The 19,602-nt window shown below is 56.7% G+C and overlaps 1 protein-coding gene across 1 annotated transcript; it reads left to right on the top strand.

Annotated features, from left to right (window-relative positions):
• The first annotated feature begins 879 nt into the window (after positions 1 to 879).
• Positions 880 to 17,753, top strand: PDGFA (platelet derived growth factor subunit A). The gene is given in 7 exon segments (XM_017892276.1): positions 880 to 947; positions 3,455 to 3,550; positions 3,947 to 4,022; positions 4,025 to 4,274; positions 5,391 to 5,578; positions 14,852 to 14,978; positions 17,514 to 17,753. Coding segments are annotated over 7 exon segments (816 nt in total). The 3' UTR covers positions 17,525 to 17,753.
• Positions 17,754 to 19,602: the final 1,849 nt, after the last annotated feature.

Here is a 19,602-nt window from a genome sequence, read left to right as displayed (position 1 = left end):
GAAGGCGAGGTCTCTCTTCCAGGCCTTTGTGGCGCCCTTTTCAAAATGCGCACTCGGCCTGGGAACTCCAATCTGAGCCTTAACCTGGTTTAAAAAGGGGGTCTGCGATACACTTGTTAAAAAGTGTAACTAAAGGCCGCAGAATTGGAAGAATTTATATGACATGAAGATTTTCTCTCCCTGCAAAGACTCTGAAAAAGGGGGGGGGGGCATGGAGGGATTAAGTGAAATCACATGGTCTAGTCATTTGGAAATTTGTACCTAATTATGGTGGTGGAGAGGCATGAACTATTTTCGTTTCATGCCAAGACCATTTTCTAACAAGGCCGATGGTTTCTGTAGTTTCTTGACCCAGGAAATCCCTGGGCTGATCCTTATCGGGGGCGGGGGCGGTAGAGTTTCACTCTAGAGCACAGCTGGGCGGGGGGATTTTGACCAGGTCCCTCCGTGGGTAACTCTGGGGAAAGGGATTTGGCACTGGTTTGTGGCGGGGAACCCTTGCCTGAATCTCGCTGGTCCCGGATGGGTTTGGAAAAGGGGGGGGGAGGCGGCGCTGCTTCCCGGAGAAGGTTTCAGGGCTTTTTGGGGGGGAGTGTGCTAGCAGAAGGGGGGCCTGTGGAGAGCTGGGCCTCCTCGTGGGACTGGCTTTGGAAGCCGCAGGGAAATGGGCCATTCACTTTCTGCTGGGACTATTCTTATTCTGGTCTTGGCGCCCCGCCTCCTCCACCCCCACCCATTATCGCCTTTAGCATTGCAGCTCCGTGGCGTATGCTGATGGCATTCCTGACCCGGGGGCTTCTAGGTTGTAGGGTCCAAACAGAAAAAACAAGGATGCCCTAAGCTAGTCCTCCTAGTCGGTTTCAAATTCCCCCTGCAGCCATGTGCCGGGAGCGCTTTCCTCCTGCCCCAGGGAATGCAGAGAGCGCGGATCTCAGCCCTCCTGTCTTGTGAGAGGTTTTGGGGTCTGAATAGGATTCTCCTAGTGTCTGGGAGGCTTTGGGTGTGAGAATATGGGGGTGGCATCTACCTCCTCTCTTGCCCCCAGGCTTGCCCTTGGTGGGGGGACCTTTTGTAACACAGCGGGGCCTCCTTCGTCCTGTTCAGTCCCCTCCCCAGGTGTGGCTGGAAATGGAACCAGAGGGACCCACAGTCTCTCGCCTGAGGACAGGAGAGGCAACGGCTGCTTCTCCAGCTTGTAGGGGGTGCCTTTTCCTTAACTCAGGTTCTGTCTCCTAGGGAGGGTTGTAAACTGGTTAAGGTCAGTTCTCGTGGGGTGAGCGTCCCTCCAGGTCCTGTACTCCCTTTTTGATCCAGAGGTGCTTCTGGTGTCTTAGGAGCAGGGGACAGTGTAGGGCTCACGAGGAAGGGGCTGGAGAAACGCAATGTAATGAACTTTCCCTCGGGGTTCCTTTATAACCCTTCCAGGCTGATGTTTTGTAGGAAGTAGAAAGAGGCCTGGAGGAATCCCAGGTGTGCGCCCCAGCTATGCTGACTCCTCCTCCAGGTGGGTGGGGCTTTTTGACTGGCATTTGGCTCCTCCCAGCATGCAGCCTGCGTCCCATTGTACAGTTAAGGAGACTGAGCCAGGCACTGTCTGGGGGCTTGGCCGCTCCTTGGCTGTGACTGGAGGAGCAGGGGTAGTGGGATTCCTCGCCATCCTCCCGGAACCCGAGCATTTCATTCGGAGGGTGTGCTGGAGGGAAGAGTGAAGGTTTTTCACCTGTGGCTTTTAGAGCCGGAGGCCAGCATGTGGTCTTTTAATGACCAGCAGCCGGTGTTTAGGGCCTGTTTGTCCCTTGTGCAGTGGCAGCTGAGGCATTTTGTTCCCCAGAGCAGTCTGGCCCGGTGCCCGTGGTTCATCGAGCGGCTGATAACATAAATATCCCCATCCCCATCTCGGGCCAGTCAGACCAGGATGGGTGGCTGGGAGATTCTCCCTGTCCTGGAGTTGTCATTGGGACATCTGTGCCTAAAAGACAAAAGGGAAAACCTCCTGATTAACTGTCCTGGGAGCAGTTTTAGGGGTGATTCTGGCCGGCCAGGCCGCCTGGGCCTGGTCCTGGGCTGCTCGGAGCTGTGTTTGCTGAGCTGTGGGCGGCTGCTGCCCTGAGCCATGTCTCAGCCAGTAGATCGGAAGGGCGGCTTTGGTGAGCATGGTCCACTCTTGGCATCTTGAGCTGGGGGCAAAGGGTGGGCTTGTTAGACTGGGAGCCGTTCCCCTTCTGTCCCTTGTCTCAAGAAATTCTCCAGCTCAGGTTTTCTCGGGGTCAGTGAACTAGCAGGGCTGCCGTCTTCTCTGTTTATTAAGCCAGGGCTAGAGGGCCCATGCACTGTGGACGCAGACCACAGAGGCTCCTGTGAGCCACTCCTCCTTGTCTTGTTATATTTCTCTGGGCCTCAGTTTCCTCGGATGTAAAGAAGTGATAGCACCCACCGCACACACAGAAACTGTCGTTGGTAAAGTGGCCGATGCAAACGTGGCTATCGCAAGGCATCGGAAAATGGGAGCGGGTGTTACGATTGAATTTTCTCCTACGAGTGGCGAGTGGACCGGTTGCTCTTTGGTTTTGGCCATGGCAAGATGGGCACCACCAGGATGTGACTCAGAAGTGTCACTTTTTCATGAAAAGAAGTGCTGCTTGTAACAGTTGGTTGATGGGAAATTCCTACTGCGTGAGTCGTTCTGTTCTGATCTTATTTTGAGCCTCAAAAAAAAAATTAGTGTCATTGGAACATTGAGTCATTTTCGGTAAAAAGTTGGGCTCTGGGCGGGCTTCATCTTTGCCTGCCACCTTCTGTGAGGTTTGCGGGACTTAATTTTAAATCTGTGGGTCTCAGGCTCCTTGGGGTGCGGAGGAAGCTGAGGTGTCTCCGGTTGGTTTTCGGACGCTCATGGATGCCTCAGTGGGCTGGGAAGAGACACTTCGGGCTGCTAGTCCTGAACCCAGGAGGTGCAGAGCCCATTAGCTGTCTGGGCTGGTGACCGGGACGTCCCAAGCTTCCCAGGAGGGGGTGGGGAGATCTCTGCCTCTGGGGCACCCTGGCTGTGAGGCTCACTGTCTCGGCGCCTGTTCTCCCTTGGTTATATGCTAGAGAGGCAGGATGGATGGAGATGGGAAGAGACCCTCCAAGCTGGGACCAGGGGGCCAAGTCAAGGAGGCCCAGAGCCACCCACGGTGTCCAGGTGCGGGCAGTATCCATGGGCAGGACTGTGGGTCCTCTCCCTGCTGCAGGAATCGGAGAGACCTGAGACTCCCCCAGCCTGTCTGCCGTAGCCATCAGCGCCTGTGAATGGGGTGGTGTGTGCACTGGGTGGGGCGATGGGGATAGGGTTCTCAGTTCTGCTCCCCGGTCAGTGCTGGTCTTGGCTCTGGGCCACTGCCCCACCTGCACCTGGCCGCCTTGCTGTAAACACGGCTGGCAGATGCCAGCTTCTCTCAACCCCTTTCCGCAGGCCTCCTCCCTCTGTCAGGCTGCAGGAACTCCTCGGTGTGGGCTCCACGAGAGGCCACGTGCCCTCCTGCCTCTCCTTATGGCCGCTGGCCCTAGAGTAGACTCATTTCAGGAATGAGTGGGGTCTGGCCCACAGCCCAGTCTGGCTGTTTTCAGTGCCCCTCAGAGGTTAGGCCACTTGTTCGGGGACTGCTTCAGTGAGGGGGAGGGAGGGAGACGTACAGGCACCTGCAGAAATCTCAGCGGCCTCTGCTTCTCCTTTGCTCCAGCCCCCAGACAGAGGTGGGGCCTGGCTTAGCCCTGTGCCCCTCGGAGAGGTGCACTGAGCTGGGCAGCCTCAAGCCCCTCCTGACCCGGGGCAGCCCTCACCTGGGCTACCTCGGAGGAGGCACCAGAGGAGAGACTGCCTGCAGCTTCTTCCCCGAAGGGCCCTCAGCTTCGTCGCCAGCCCCTGCGTTTGGGGCTCTCTGTGCTAATTGGGCGTTTTCCGCAGTTTCAGGCATTTCATCTCCTGCATATCTGAAAAGCCCTGGTGGGAATCACGGTTCTCCCGGGGGGCCCCCTGCCCCTCATGGCAGGGAGCTGTGGGGGGCTGTGCTGCCAGGTGCCTGTTCCCCAGTGGCTCCCAAAGCTGGTCTGTGGGAAGTGTGGCTGGACAGGCCCAGGGCACAGCGCACAGGCCTAGAGCAGTCACGGTGCTCTCCTTCTGCCTGCAGGGAGTGAGGATTCTTTGGACACCAGCCTGAGAGTTCACGGGGTCCACGCCACCAAGCATGCAGCTGAGAAGCGGCCCCTGCCCATTCGAAGGAAGAGAAGCATTGGTGAGTGGAGGAGGCCGCCATCGGCAGGGCAGGGCCGGGTGGGGAGGAGCTGCTGACTCTCCCAACGCAGTGGCCTCAGGCAAGCGACCCGTTCCCTCCTCCCTAAAATAGGCCTGGCCCTGGTGCCTCTGGCTCTGGCCTCTCCCGAGGCCTCCCTCCTTCGGGGGTGTCTCCTGCCCCAGCCCGCCTGCTCCTTCTGGAGTCCTGGTCTGGGCCAAGAGAACTTCCAGGGGAGAAAAGCCATCATAAATTCCTTAAGTGCTCTGTCTTGTTGGGGCCTGTCCCCAGGAGCCTTGCTGGAAACGTGGTCGTGCTTAATTTCGCAGTATGGGCACTGTGCTCCCGCACCGGCTGTTGAACCGGTGGGGACGCGTGTGCCCCGGACGCCCTCGCCACACCCTGCATGCCCTGCCCCACTCACGCCTGGCTCCACGGCTCCACCCCCGCATCCATTTGGGGGATATTTTGTCCCTTCTCACAGGGCAGCCCCATGGCCCTCCAGCCCCCTGAGGAGGAACTAGCAGGTTTGGGAGGTTCTCCTGGGCCAGTCGCTGCTTTCTACCCCAGTCCCACGTCCTCTGGGGTCCCACCTGATGGGTTTGAGCCCTGGTGCTGCTCGTTGCTCTGTGGCCCTGAGCAGGTGGATCCCCTCTCTGAGCTGTGGTTTCCCCCATGAGGGTGGATTTTGTATCTTCCACTTTAAAGTGTGATGTGTGGGTGGCTGGTCCCAGCTGATGCAAGCAGGCCCTCCCCAGGTGACATTTGCTGTGGGGGTCTGCATTTTGCACCCTTCAGACCAGTCTTGAAGGCCAGAGCACCCCAGTGAGTGCTGTAGGATTCTCTGCTAAGTCCCGCTCTGCCCCCCCAGTCACTGGCCCCACCTGTTCAGGTTCCTCCAGCCTGCAGGCACCGGGCTGGGCTCCTTTGGATGTGTGGTGCTCCTGCCCACCCAGCCCCTGAGCCTCTGCTCCCAGCTCAGCCTCTGCTGCCTAGGAGGAATCCTGGCCTGTGGCACACCCTGGTTGCCCTCCAGGCCCAGCTGGAGCCGCCCCAGCCCTGGGGTGGGGCGGTGGTCACAGAGGCCAGTCCCTGCTCACTGTGTCCCCGCCATTGCAGAGGAAGCTGTCCCTGCTGTCTGCAAGACCAGGACGGTCATTTACGAGATTCCTCGGAGTCAGGTTGACCCCACGTCCGCCAACTTCCTGATCTGGCCCCCGTGTGTAGAGGTGAAGCGCTGCACGGGCTGCTGCAACACAAGCAGTGTCAAGTGCCAGCCCTCACGCATCCACCACCGCAGCGTCAAGGTGAGCCCGGCCCCTCCCTCCCCACCCCAGCCCGAGGGCCGCCCCTACCAGGCAGCCAGGGTCCCTCCCAGGTGGCCACAAGGTGCACTTGGCATGGCTGGTGGGGGGTGCACGGCTGCGCTCCCATCTCCCTGGCGGGTACACTGGGGCCCAGGGAGGAGAAGGAGCACCTGGGGGTGTGGGAAAGGCAGGGCTGGCCGGGCCTTCCACTCTGATGCTCTGGGGATGAGTCTGACCTCCTTTCCACGCTCTAGGCCACAGTGCGGGGGCTGTTGCAGGAAGCTGTCTGGCGTCCCTGGGACCTGGAGAGTCCTCTGCAGGCTCTTCAGTGGGGGCTGTGGTGCGTGGCAGGGGAGTGGGGTGGGTATTCAGAGCCTGCATTGCCTCTGGAAGTGCCTGACCTTTGGAGGGTCCCCCGGCTTCCCCCATAGAGCAGCCCAGGAGAAGGAGAAGGAGTGCTTGGGGTGGGCTCGAGGCCAGATAGCGGACTTCCCTCTGCAGAATCCCAGGGTGAGCCCCACTTTCATTAAGTTGGGGGTGGTGCCTGTCTTTTTCAGGCTACTTTAGCAGAATTCCATCCACTAGGAGCTGATTAGCAACAAAAGTATTTCTCAAAGTTCTGGAGGCTGGAAGTCCAAGATCAGGGTGCCGGCAGACTCTCTCTGCTGGGTCCGTGTTTTCTGGGTTCGTAGAAGACGCCTTCTCGCTCGGCCCTCAGTGTGAGGGGCGGGGTGAACAGGCTCCCTAGGCTGCTTTCTAAGGCACTGATTGCATTCATGAAGCCTCCATCTCTAGAACCTAATCAGGCCGGGCGAGGTGGCTCACACCTGTAGTCCCAGCCACTGTGGAAGGCTGAGGCTGGAGGATCGCTGAGCCCAGGAGTTCAAGACCAGCCTGGGTAACATGGCAGGACCCCGTCTCTACAAAAAATACAAAAATTATCTGGGCGTAGTGGCATGTGCCTGTGGTCCCAGCTACTCTGGAGGCTGAGGTGGGAGGGTCAGGGTCACCAAATCCTCAGCCGACTTGAACCCAGGGGGTCCAGACCAGGCTGGGCAACACAGCGAGATCCCCAACTCTACAAAGAATTTTAAAACTAGCCAGGCGTGGTGGCGTGCACCTGTCGTACTCGGGCGGCCTAGGTGGGAGGGTAGCTTCAGTCTGGGAGTCTGAGGCTGCAGCAAACTGGTGCAGCCTCGGTGCACCAGTGCAGTCTCAGTGTCTTAGAACGCAGTCGGGAGGTTGAGGCTGCAGTGAGCTGTGATGGAGTCCCTGCATTCCAGCCTGGACAACAGAGCAAGACTCTATCTCTAAGAAAAAAAAAAGGACTTAATGCCTTCCCTAAGACACCCGCCTCCTAATGCCATCCCCTTGAGCTGAGATTTCAGCGTAAGAAGCCTGGGGGCATTGGCGTTCCTGCCACAGCAGGGCCTTCCTCCCTGGGGTTGCGCTGGGGGAGGAGCAGCACCCGGGTGAACTTGCTGACGGTCTTCTTTGGTTGCTGAGGTCCTGGGGCCAGGGCCGCATGGCTGGGCCTCTTCTCCCTGCGTTCAGGGAAGTGTGCCCGGAGACCTGCGGGATACAGCGCCCTGGGTGGGCTGGCTTTGGCCTGCGTGTTTTCCTCCCATGTGCAATGGGTCTGAGGCAGGGCCTGGCCCTTCTGAGAGAACCGGGGCTGCTGCCATCCTGTTTGCAAGGGAGGTTTCCTGCCTGTTGGGGCATCAGTCTCCAGTTTTGGGGACGGGGTTGCAGGGTGAGTGTCTAAGGTATCTTCTGGCTTCTGTGAGGCCTGGCACCTCCCCAGGGCTCCCATCTGGGAGGGGTGGGCTCTCTTAGGGCTCCTCTCCCTGGAAACTGTCTTCAGTTGGTTTAAAGTGCTGGTAATGCTCCCACCTGACCTGCGGGACCCACGCGTTTGAGCAGCGGGTGCAGGTGGGCGCGGCCCCCCTAGTCCAGGAGGCTGTTGCTTTGACTCGGAGCCTCCTGGCTCTGAGGATTTTTTTTTTTTTTTTTTGACATGCGGTCTTGCTCTGTTGCCCAGGCTGGGGTGGTGGTGCGATCATGGTTTGCTGCAGCCTCGGACTCCCAGGCCGAAGCTATCCTCCCATCTCAGCCGCCCGAGTACGACAGGTGCACGCCACCACGCCTGGCTAATTTTAAAATTTGTAGAGTTGGGGATCTCGCTGTGTTGCCCAGCCTGGTCTGGACCCCCTGGGCTCAAGTCAGCTGAGGATGTGGTGACCACTGAGCCTGCTCTTCCTGGAATATGGGGTCACTGAAATTATGTTTGAGGATTTCAGTTTTGGGGTTACATTAGTAACCATTCTTTGACTTTAGAAAAGAATTATTTCACATCCCCCACCCCCCACTGTTGTGATTCCAGGCCCTGGAGGGAGATGGGGCAGGGGGAGAAGGTTCTCCACGAAGGACTTTGCAGCCAGTCGGGCCGTTTCCTCGTCACACGACCAGGCACTTTAGACCCATAACTGAGAATTATCTTGGCCTCTGGGGACTTGGTCCTCCAAGGTGCCTGGGTATTGAGTAAGCAGATTCCACATCTTACTCCCTGGGATCTCCAAGGCCACACGCTCCCCTTTCGAAGCCCCGTTTTTCCCAGGGCCCTGCGGGTGCTTGTCTGGGGCATTCTTCTGTCCTTAGAGGATATTTACTGCCAGGGGGTCAGGGAAGGAGGGGAGGGGAGGGCCTGACTCGGGCCTCCAGGTCCCCCGGCCGTGAGCCCAGCACTGTCCCCTCTGTCCTGTGTGCCTCCCTGAGGCACAACCTCTGCCTTTCTGTGGACCTCGGCATCCTCCCAAGTTATATGTTGGAGGCCCTTGTGAGCTCTGAGTCTGGGATACCTGTGGTCTTGTTCTCATTAGAGATTCTCATGTCAGTTCTGGGTGTTGGGGGAGCCTTGGAGGTGTGGGGAGAGGCTCTCAGCCCATGGCTCAGCCTTGGGCAGGCCCCACCCTTCCCTCCCTGGCTCGTCATGGGGTGAGGATAGGAGGGCTTGGTCCTACAGAGCCGTGCTGCCTCCCTCCCCCGGCCCCCGGAGCAGGCTGGGTGGGGTCTAGAGGCTTCCAGCACCCTCTGGCCGGTGCAACATTGGGGATGAGGGCCAGTTCCCTCTCCAGGAGTGGCCCCTGCTTTGCTCTGTGCAGTGGTGGAGCCGGGACTAGGGCTCTGCCTCTGGGTCTCATCTGGTGGGACAGGGTCCTGGTCAGCCCAAGTGGGGACAGGGTGTCCTAAGACCTCAGGGCTGTGTCCTGCAGCAGAGCCGGGCGGACCAGTTCCCACCTCCTCAGACCCAGGCCCCCCTCATGTTCCCGCTTCTGGGAGGTGTCTTCTCCCTGCCCACCCATCTGGCTCCGGACACAGGGGGCTCTGGCTGAGGGGACAAAGGTCAGAGGAAACAGGAGGCCCACTGTGGAGGCTGAGCCAAGAGGCTGGTCCTGCCACTGCGGATGGAGGTGGCTGTCAACCTGGTGAGAAGGAGATGGGCCCCAGAGCCTCAGACTCCATGCCTGTGAGTGGGCATGGGGTCAGCCAAGGTCAACGAGGTTGGGGCTGGCCGGGAGGGGCCCCCACAGTCTGTCCACCCAGGCTGGGCGTGGTACCTCCTGTTTCCATTTTTTATGCCCTTCCAGTCAACATTCAGATGTCTCTTGTTAGAAGATGGTAGTGAAGCCAGGAGTGGTCACTGCCCGGCACAGGCTCTGCTGGAATCACCAGGATGTGACTGACTGGCAGCCTCGGGGAGAGACTGGCTGGGGTCCCCAGCTGGGTGGGCGTTTCCTTGCACTCTGCCTGGCACAGTTAGCTCTTGGTCCCTGGACGCCCAACTCTTCCCCCAGACCCAAGCCTCGGGGGTAGGACAGGAGTGTGGGCCTGGACGTGGACCATGGGGATGAGATGCCAGCCCGAGGGCTGCAGGGGTCTAGCCGGGATGGAGCTGACTCTGAGCCCTTGCCGGGCTGGAGGCTTCCAGAAGGTGTGTGCTCACCTGTTGCTCGGGATGGGCCTCTGCTCCCTGGAACGGAGTGGCTGGGGTGTTCTGGGTGAGAAGCTCCCAGCCACGCCTCTGTCCACTCTCTGGGGTCTGGTGCAGGAGTCTCTAGGTGGGTGGAGTTGGGGTTCTCTTGAGCCAGGCTGAGCAGGGGCCTCTTACACGAGCTTGAGGCCTGGGCATTGCTTCCATTCTTAGTGGATGTGGGGGCGGTGCTGAAGGAGGCAGGATCTTCTTTTTTTCCTTTTTTATAAAGACTGGATCTTGCTTTGTTGGCCAGGCTGGTGTCAAATTCCGGGGATCACAGGTATGAACCTCCTCCATGCCCGATTTGAGGGATTTTGTTTTGTTTTGTTTTTAAAGACAGAGTCTCACTTGTTGCCCAGGCTGGAGTGCAGTGGCCCGATCTCAGCTCACTGCAACCTCTGCCTCCTGGGTTCAGGTGATTCTCCTGCCTCAGCCTCTCGAATAGCTGGGATTACAGGCATACGCCACCATGCCGGGCTATTTTTTGTATTTTTTAGTAGAGATGGGGTTTTGCCATGTTGGTCAGGCCAGTCTCGAACTCCTGACCTTAGGTAATCTGCCCGCCTCGGCCTCCCAAAGTGCTGGGATTACAGGTGTGAGCCACTACGCCCGGCTGGGATCCTCATGACCGAAGTCAGCATCTGGATTGAGTGACATTCCAAGTCTCTGTTGAGAGACCCCCAGGTTGGGCTGTGGGGCGGTGGGGCCGGGGCTCTGCTCTTTCGGAGTTTAGGCTTCCTTTCTGTGAAAGAGGTGAGAAGGAGTGCAGGCTAGGAATGGAGATTCAACACTGTGTGACCCTGGGCTTGGGGCTTCCCTTGTCTGTGCTGTGTGTTCTCATCTCTAAAATGGACCACGATGGCGTCCTCACAGGGTGACTGTGAGGGTTACAGTGACGGGCGTGTGTGGTCCAGTCAGGTGTCTTCCATGGCTGATATTCTGTCTTGGAGCTTTGAAAGGGTCAGGACATAACCTGGAGTGGGGGTGGGGTCCCCTGCAGGGAGTGACTGTCCCAAGCCCTCCTCAGAGGGTGTCTGCAGCCTCTGGGCTTTGTAGCAGCAGGGACTCGGCATCCCAGGTCTAGAGGGGTGACAGTGTCCCTGCGTTATAGTCTCGGGTGGGTTCGAGCAGGGAGTGTTGCGGTGGGGCGGCTTACAATGCAGGTGAACTCAGCTGTGGGGATTTGGAATGTCTGGTGTGCTAAGGTGCAGCCCACATCTCTGGGACGGAAAAAGGGGAGGGACATGGAGACCCCCCACCCCCATCACTTGGGCTCCGGCTTGGGGTCTGGGGGCCGGGCCACCTACTGTGGGAGTCCTGAGGACATCGTAGTCTCTGTTCTTTGGACTTGGCCTTCTTTTATGGAGGAGGTTTTTGTGAGAATCCGATATTCATTTTGTGTTCTTGGGAGAAAAATGCAGCTATTTCCTCGCCAGACAGAGGTGGTGGAACAGCCCAGAATCCTGGCATACTCAGAAACAGGTGCAATCGTAAATCGCTGTTTGTTTTTGTTTGATAAAAATGGGCTTGTCTGAGGAGACAGTGGGTTCCCAGATGAGCGGCCGTGCCATGTGCCTTTCGCACGGTGCCCAGAGGGGCGGCATTTCTGATGTGTCCTGGGAGCCCACATACCCGCGGCGGCTAGCCATCTTGAGTGGATGACAGCGAGCCTGCCCCTCACCTGGGCATCTGGTGTCTGGCCAGATGGGCCTGCGGTCTCTGCTGAGCCGGGCCCTGGTATCTGCCCTGCCGAGGGAACTAGGTGAGGCTGCTTGTTGACCAAAGAGGCTGTGCCACCTGGAGGGTCAGGGCCGGGAGCAGAACAGGGCGCCCTACCCGAGCCCATCCCCACGAACCCAGATTTCAGAGCCCACCTGCCTCATGCCTCACTTGGCCGCCCCTGCAGAGGCTGAGGGCGGGTGGGAGCAGCACAGTAGGGGTGCTTCGAGCCCGGGAGGTGGCAGGATGTGAGGCTGGTGTTGTTCCTCCTGCTGGGACCTGTGTCCAGGGCCTCCAGGGGAGGGGAGGAAGGAGCTCGGCCCCTGCCAAGGCAGGACGGGGCTGGGTCTGGTTTTGTGCACTGGGATCCCTAGTTACTTACTACCTGGCAGTTCTTGACTCAGGGAGGGCTAAGGACACGCTTGGAGGGCTGGGGTGGCTGAGGTCCCAGGCGGCCCTGCCGCTCCTCTTGAGGCTTTGCTGCAGTTCATCCTCAGGCTGGGCCTCTCCCACCCCAGCCCCTCAATAGGAGCGTGACTCTAGACCTACTCTCTGCCTGTGGTGGGTGGGGGGTGGTACTGTGCTGAGCTTGGGGACCAGGGGGTGGGTTGGTTTCGAGGCTCTGTGTTAGAATAGATGCCAGTGGCAGCCCACTCCTGAAGGATGGCTTTGTCCTCAGTTCTGGGGGCTTCTGCGTGTGCAGCCTCATTCCTCAACCCCTGAGTGGGTGTGATCGGCTTCCCTTTTACAGATGGGAGGTGGAAGTGTGTGCACAGCTGCAGGTCTCTCTCTGGAGGATTCTGTCCTGGGGAAAGGGGCAGATTGCCGCAGGAGTTGGGGGACTGGTCTGAGGCCTCCCGAATGGAAAGGAGCCCCATCCAGGAAGCGGCGGTGTCCCGGCCGCTTTCTCTCACGCTTTATGACGTAGCGAAACCTCCCAGGCCAGGTCCTGTTTCTGAGCTGGCTCCTGACCCCAGGCGTCCCACGCCCTGCACCTGTTGAGCTCATACTTGGCTGTCTGTTCATGCCCCAGGCAGGCCAGACCACTTCACACGCCTGCAGGCACCCTTTGCACTGTGGGTTAACCATTAACTCAGCCTGGGACAAGCTTGGTCCCCAGTGCCTTAGGGACTGGCTTACCTTCGGAGCCTGCCTGGTCCCAGGGTGCAGAGCTGACCTTCTGCCTGGGGGTCCTGCTGATGCCCAGTCTCCAGAGTCCCCCACCCCGCCCCCTGAAGAAGGTTGGGAAATATTCCCCTCTTCCCTCCTTTACCCTCCTGACCACCTGGGAGGCAGGGCCACTGGGCTGGGGGCATCTGACCTTGTGCTGAGGTCTCCTCATTCACCCAGCAGCGTGCATTCCCCCACGCCCCTGTGCTCAGGAGGTGACCCGGCCTCTGTTTCCTTTTTAGCCTCAGTTTCCCCATGAACCCGTGAGGGTGAAGTGGGGGCTGTTCTTGGACTTAGACCCTGTATGCGGCAGGGCTGGTTCCATGGGCACAGATGGGGCGCCTGCTGGGTGCTCAGCTCCCCAGGGCCTGGGAGGGCAGGAAGGTGGTGGCTGTTCCCTGGCATGTGCCCCAGGGGGCAGGTGGGACAGCCTAGCAGTTAGGGACAGGTTTAGTTAGGGCTTGCCTGTGCCTCAGTTTCTTCTTCTATAAATGGAGGTGCCAGTCGTGCCTCCTTATAGGGTGGTTGGGAGGATGACATGAGTGCTGGGGTTTGGGCTGGGAGAGCCGGTGCTCGACTCACGCGGTCCCTGGCCGTGCATTAGGGGTCTGTTGATGCCAGGTGTGTGTGTAGTAAGATTCCCATAACGGGGCCCATGTGTGCATTATGCCTGCATAAATGTGTGTGGGGGGTGGAGTTGCCTCCCCATGACAGGGTATGTGTGTGCATTATACAGGTGTGTGTGTGGGGTGGAGTTGTGTTCCCATGATGGGGCTTGTATGTGCATTATGCATGTGTGCATGTGTGTGTGTGTTTCTTGCCTCCCTTGTTGAATCCCTGAAGCTCCCCTCTCTGGCCTGGACTGGGCCATTGTCTGCCTTCAGCTCCTCCGGGAAGGGGCTGTGGAGGCAGGACCCCTATGTTGTAGAACCACAACATACTGCCTGGAGAATTAAGGGCAGGTGTGGCTCACAGACAGGCAGAGTCCAGTCTGAAGAGGGACACCCGGCTGAGGTCTGGTTCGTTTTTGAGCTGCCTGTGCCTGACAGCCACAGCCCGCCAGCCTGTGCTCCTCCCGGTTCATCTTGTGGAGCCTCAGTGATGGCCCAGGGTTCCTGGCCCTGGTTTCCGAGGTCAGGCCTCTCTGTGCCCAAGGAGAGCCTCGGACCTGGGGGAGCCATGAGGGGACCCTGGTTGTGGGTCTGCTGGCCCTGCTGCCTGGGGGCTGGCAGGGAGGTGGGGTCCTCATCAGGCCAGCAGCTGGGATTATCATCTGGACTTTCAGGTCCACAACAACCTCGGGCTAGGATACAGCCACGAAACCCCCATTCCTAGGCCATGGCTTTAATTTTTTTTTTTTAATTAATAGAGATAGGGTCTTGGTGTATCGCCCAGGCTGGAGTGCAGTGGTATGATCACAGCTCACTGCAGCCTCAAACTCCTAGGCTCAAGTCATCCTCCAACCTCAGCCTCCTGAGTAGGCTGGGACTACAGGTGCCACCATGGCTCGCTAATTTTTAACTTGTTTTTAGAGACAGGCTCTTACTGTGTTGCCCAGGCTGGTCCTGAACCCCTGGAGTTAAGTGATCCTCCTGCCTTGGCCTTCCAGAGTGCTGGGATTACAGGCGTGAGCCACCATGCTCAGCCTGGCTTTTAAAATGTATTTAATAACAACATGATCATTTGAAAACATTTTCCGGCTGCACATCCACACACAAGCAAACACTTTCCCTGGCCACCTGCACCCCAGAACCCCCAAACTCCCACACCTTAGCAGTGTGCATCCTTTAGACCCCTCAGGCACACGTGAACCTTTGGGTTTATTTTAAACAAAAATAGGATGAATCTACAAAATGCCATGCTCCAATGCCAGGCGTGGTGGCTCTCGCTTGAAATTCCAGCACTTTGGGAGGCTGAGGCAGGAGGATCACTTGAGTCCAGGAGTTCAACATCAACCTCGGCAACATAGCGAGATCTCATCTCTACCAGAAAAAAAAATTTAAAATTAGCTGGGTATGGTGGCCCGTGTTTACAGGTGGGAGGCTGAGGTGGAAGGATCATTTGAGCCCAAGAGTGCAAGGCTGCAGAGAGCTATGATTGGCCTGGGTGACAGGGTGAGACCCTACTCAAAAAAACTAAAACACACACACAAAAAACTGCACTGCAGCTTGTAGGTTTTTCACCTGGTACTCCTACACTCCCCACCACAAGGTAGCGTTCTTGGGAGGAGGTCAGAGGTCAGAGGTCAGGCTGCTCTCTCCTCCCTCCCAGCCTGTCCCTGACTCCCAGCACGTCGTGATGTCTGAAGCTCCATGCAGGCATTCATGGCTGGGCTGTGTTCTGTCGGGCAGGTGGCCAAGGTGGAATACGTCAGGAAGAAACCAAAATTAAAAGAAGTCCAGGTGAGGTTAGAGGAGCATTTGGAGTGCGCCTGTGCAACCACCAGCCTGAATCCGGATTATCGGGAAGAGGACACGGGTGAGTGGCTGCCTTTGTTGGCATTGGTGTTCGAGAACAGATCCTCGGAGCCTTGCTTTTGGGGTGTTAGGTGGCCCCCTGGAGCGCGATGCTCACTACTGTGTGCATCTGGGCTGCTGTTGAAGGGCTTGTTGGCCTGCTCCTGGGCCAAATGCCTGCTGAGGAGGCAGATCCCACGCCTGCAGGTGTCCCGTGGGGAGGGCAGCCCAAGCCGCGGCACTGACAGGAGAGGAGGTTCAGGCCTCACTGAGAGGGGCTGGGAATGCATAAGATGCCCAACTCATCAGTGGACCACGGGGCTGAGATGAGAAGAATCTGAAGAAGGGCCCCTGCCGGGATGGGCGGGAGGAGCAGGTTCGAGGACTACAGCTGCCCTGGCTGGCTGGGGTCTCTCCTTCACCCCACCGGGCGGACTCCACCCAGGAGCAGAATGGCCTCTGTGCCCTGCTGTGTCTGGGCCCTGAGAGCACGAGGGGACTCAGAAGTTTCTCCATGCCAGGGTGCTGGCCTTCTCTTCTGGAAAGATAAATACCGTAGGTATTTGTTGCTTCAGTTCTTCATCCCGACGGCCATCCCCTGGCCCACTCACCGCCGTGCCCTTTTGTTAACAGGAAGGCCTAGGGAGTCAGGTAAAAAACGGAAAAGAAAAAGGTTAAAACCCACCTAAAGCAGCCAACCAGGTAGGACCTGTCCGCCGGACACGCTAAGTCCTGCAGGGCGGGGAAGTGCAACCAACTGATCACACCAGCAAATCACGCTTCCTGTCTCGCCGGGTGCGGCGGGGACGTGGCCCTGATTGGCCTTCATGGTGTCTGCTCGGCTTGGGTCTCCTTGCTCCCCGTCTGCTCCTGCCTCGCAGTACGCCCTGGCCCGCGGCTCACTCCCACTCTGGGAGCCTGCCTCCAGCTTTGTCCTTCTCTTTGTCGTTGATTGGGGACGCAGGAGCATTACACATGAATGGAATGGATTGGGCGACCTGAGCAGCGGTGGGGCAGCTCTGACCACCTGACCACTCTGGGATCACCCACCCCATTTGACAGATGAAAAAACTGAGGCTTAACGGAGATTACAGATAAGGACTGTTGGAGGCTGAATATATCTGGAAATCCTTTATAAACGCGCAGGGCTGTTGGCTCCTGTGTTGGAAATTGCATTTGGCTGCTAGTGGCGCCAGACAGCACAGGGATTGAGATAAGGTCGAGCTTCGTGATTTTCATCTAAAGGTGGGCTTGCAGAGCAGGGAGCGTAGTCTTGAGGTATCATCAGGGTCTCCCTTCTGTCTGGCTAGTGGCATCCGTCTGCAGTTGCCTCATGGCCCAAGGTGGCTGCGAAAGCTCCAGAAACCACATCTGTGCTCCAGGCTGAAAGAAGGAGTGAGGGGGGAAAAGGGCAAAATAACACCCTTAGAGAGCGATCCTGGAAATTCCACCCAGTGACTTTTGTGTTTTTCTCAGCTGCCATCCCTCCACTGCAAGGGAGCTTGGGAAACGTCTCCTAGCAACACACGTCACTTCCCAGATGAAAATGGGACCTAGGCAGTCGCTGTCTTCACGGAGGAGGCAGTTTCAAGCCTTCCTGGTCATTGGCATTGGCCCGCCTGGCTTGGGAAAGTTGGAGCCCTGTCTGGCCTGGTTCCTCCTTCTGGCACGTGGGACTCCATGGCGGCCAAAACAAATAGTTTCTTTAGAAGAGAGGAGGCTCTCAGAGATAGGGTGTCTGAGAACCCTGGCTCCTGTTTGCAATGTGGGACTTGGGCCTGTGGGTGAGGTCCATTCATGAGGAGCCTCTTGGGAGGAAAGTATCCACTTGGGCGGGTCTTTGAAGTAGTCCAGGACTGTTGGTCATCCAGCCTTGGCTTCATTTGCCCAAAGTGTGGTGTGATGGGTGGTTTCGTGCCTGCCTGCAGGTCCTGTTTCTACAGAGCGTTAGGCTCTGGCCTCCATGGGCCTGTTGGTGACAGACCCCACGGTGAGAGGCTGGCACTCCTGTTGTCCCATGCCTGGCTGGCACTCATGCTCAGATTATAGGTGGCTCAAGTGTTGGAGTGTGCGAAGGAGCAGCAACATAGGATGCGGAAGAGTTGTTCTTAAAGAATCAGCATAGGTCTGCCTAGGTGCAGACTCTTCTGTCTGGCTGGTGGCCTCCATCCTCAGGATTATCTCATGGGCCAAGGTGGCTGCCAGAGCTCCAGAAATCACATCTAAGCCCTAGGCTGGAAGACAGGAAGGCAGGGAGAAGGGCAAATGAACCATTCTTGGCCTCAGTTTCCCCCATCTGTACAATGGAAGAATGGGGCTTGGTCTCTAGACATGTCCTGTGAGATGCTGGGAGCCTAATCCCAATTCCTGTCAGGGTACTGCGACATGGCTAATGTGGCAAATGTGATTCTGGAAATTTCATGAAAACTTGAAATCCATGTGTACCCCTGATTGGGTTAAATGTTTTCACGCTGTTTGCCTCCTATGCAGTGATGTGTGTGCTGGGTGGTTCACTTGGTCGGTGGTCTCAGTGTCTGTCTTTCCCTTCTCCCTGCAGATGTGAGGTGAGGATGAGCCGCAGCCCTTTCCTGGGACATGGATGTACATGGCGTGTTACATTCCTGAACCTACTATGTACGGTGCTTTATTGCCAGTGTGCGGTCTTTGTTCTCCTCCGTGAAAAACTGTGTCCGAGAACACTCGGGAGAACAAAGAGACAGTGCACATTTGTTTAATGTGACATCAAAGCAAGTATTGTAGCACTCGGTGAAGCAGTAAGAAGCTTCCTTGTCAAAAAGAGAGAGAGAGAGAGAGAAAACAAAACCACAAAACATGACAAAAACAAAACGGACTCACAAAAATATCTAAACTCGACGAGATGGAGGGTCGCTCCCGTGGGATGGAAGTGCAGAGGTCTCAGCAGACTGGATTTCTGTCCGGGTGGTCACAGGTGCTTTTTTGCCGAGGATGCAGAGCCTGCTTTGGGAACGACTCCAGAGGGGTGCTGGCGGGCTCTGCAGGGGCACGCAGGAAGCAGGAATGTCTTGGAAACCGCCACGCGAACTCTAGAAACCACACCTCCTCGCTGTAGTATTTAAGCCCATACAGAAACCTTCCTGAGAGCCTTAAGTGGATTTTTTTTTTTTTACACCATAAAGTGATTATTAAGCTTTCCTTTTTACTCTTTGGCTTGTTTTTTTTTTTTTTTTTTTTTTTTTTTTTTTTTTAATTTTTTTTTTTTTTTTTTTTGNTTTTTTTTTTTTTTTTTTTTTTTTTTTTTTTTTTTAATTATCTCTTGGATGACATTTACACCGATAACACACAGGCTGCTGTAACTGTCAGGACAGTGCAACGGTATTTTTCCTAGCAAGATGCAAACTAATGAGATGTATTAAAATAAACATGGTATACCTACCTATGCATCATTTCCTAAATGTTTCTGGCTTTGTGTTTCTCCCTTACCCTGCTTTATTTTTTAATTTAAGCCATTTTGAAAGAACTATGCGTCAACCAATCGTATGCCGTCCCTGCGGCACCTGCCCCAGAGCCCCTGTTTGTGGCTGAGTGACACCTTGTTCCCCGCAGTGTACACCTAGAATGCTGTGTTCCCCGCGCGGCACATGAGATGCATTGCCGCTTCTATCTGTGTTGTCAATGTGCCCTGGTGCCGTGGTGGCGGTCACTCCCTTTGCTGCCAGTGTTTGGACAGAACCCAAATTCTTTATTTTTGGTAAGATATTGTGCTTTACGTGTATTAACAGAAATGTGTGTGTGTGGTTTGTTTTTTTGTAAAGGTGAAGTTTGTATGTTTACCTAATATTACCTGTTTTATATACCTGAGAGCCTGCTATGTTCTTTTTTTGTTGATCTAAAATTAAAAAAAAAATACCACCAACAAAACCCATGGACGTGAGAAGCGTTTTGTGGTATGTTTTTCTAGCACTGATTCTAGACCCTGGTTGCCAGGTCATGCGGTGTTTTGTTGGGTGGAAGCGGAGGTCGGAGCTTTCTGGGTGGGGTCCCTGGACCTGCCTCCATGGTTTAGCACCTACGGGGGTTAGGCCAAGGGCATCCTCCTGCAGGCTCCACTCCCTGGAGCGGATGAGGAGTGTCAGAGTAGCCAGAAGACCATGAAGAGTTTCATCCAAGAAGGGAGCCCACCTGACCTGGTGTGTCCACGTGTGGCGCCCACCATACCCTGCCCGGGCTGGCCCCTCCACCACCTCCAGGCCCACGAGACAAACCATCGAGGTCACTTTCAATCTTGACCCCACGTTCTCCGTGGACCATCTGTGGACCAGCGGCTGGCTGGCATCTGTTGTCCATGTGCTGATGGAAGGTTCTTATGAAGGATTGTCTTCAACAGCTTATCTTCGTGGTGCTGTTTTCAGCCTCATCAGGGCAGCCTGGAGGCTGGAGGGGAAGTGCAGGGCCAGGTGGTTGCAACCTGGTTCCTGGTCCTTGGACGCCTGCTGGGGCCCTGCCTGGGCCTGTGGGCTGCTGTCCAGCTCTGCACTGGTTACAGCACCTTGCCCAGGAATGTGCGTTGGATGTGACGTGTGACAATGTAACATATATTTGTTTCCGTGAGATGCTGGTGACAATGCTCCGTTTTTCTTTTTTGTGTAAAGTCGTCTGGTGTAACA

The sequence above is a fragment of the Rhinopithecus bieti genome, unplaced genomic scaffold (genome assembly GCF_001698545.2).
Source record: "Rhinopithecus bieti isolate Rb0 unplaced genomic scaffold, ASM169854v2 scaffold_1017, whole genome shotgun sequence".
Lineage (NCBI taxonomy): Eukaryota > Metazoa > Chordata > Mammalia > Primates > Cercopithecidae > Rhinopithecus > Rhinopithecus bieti.
Note: the sequence above shows the minus strand (reverse complement) of the source record. Positions and strands in the feature narration are given on the sequence as shown.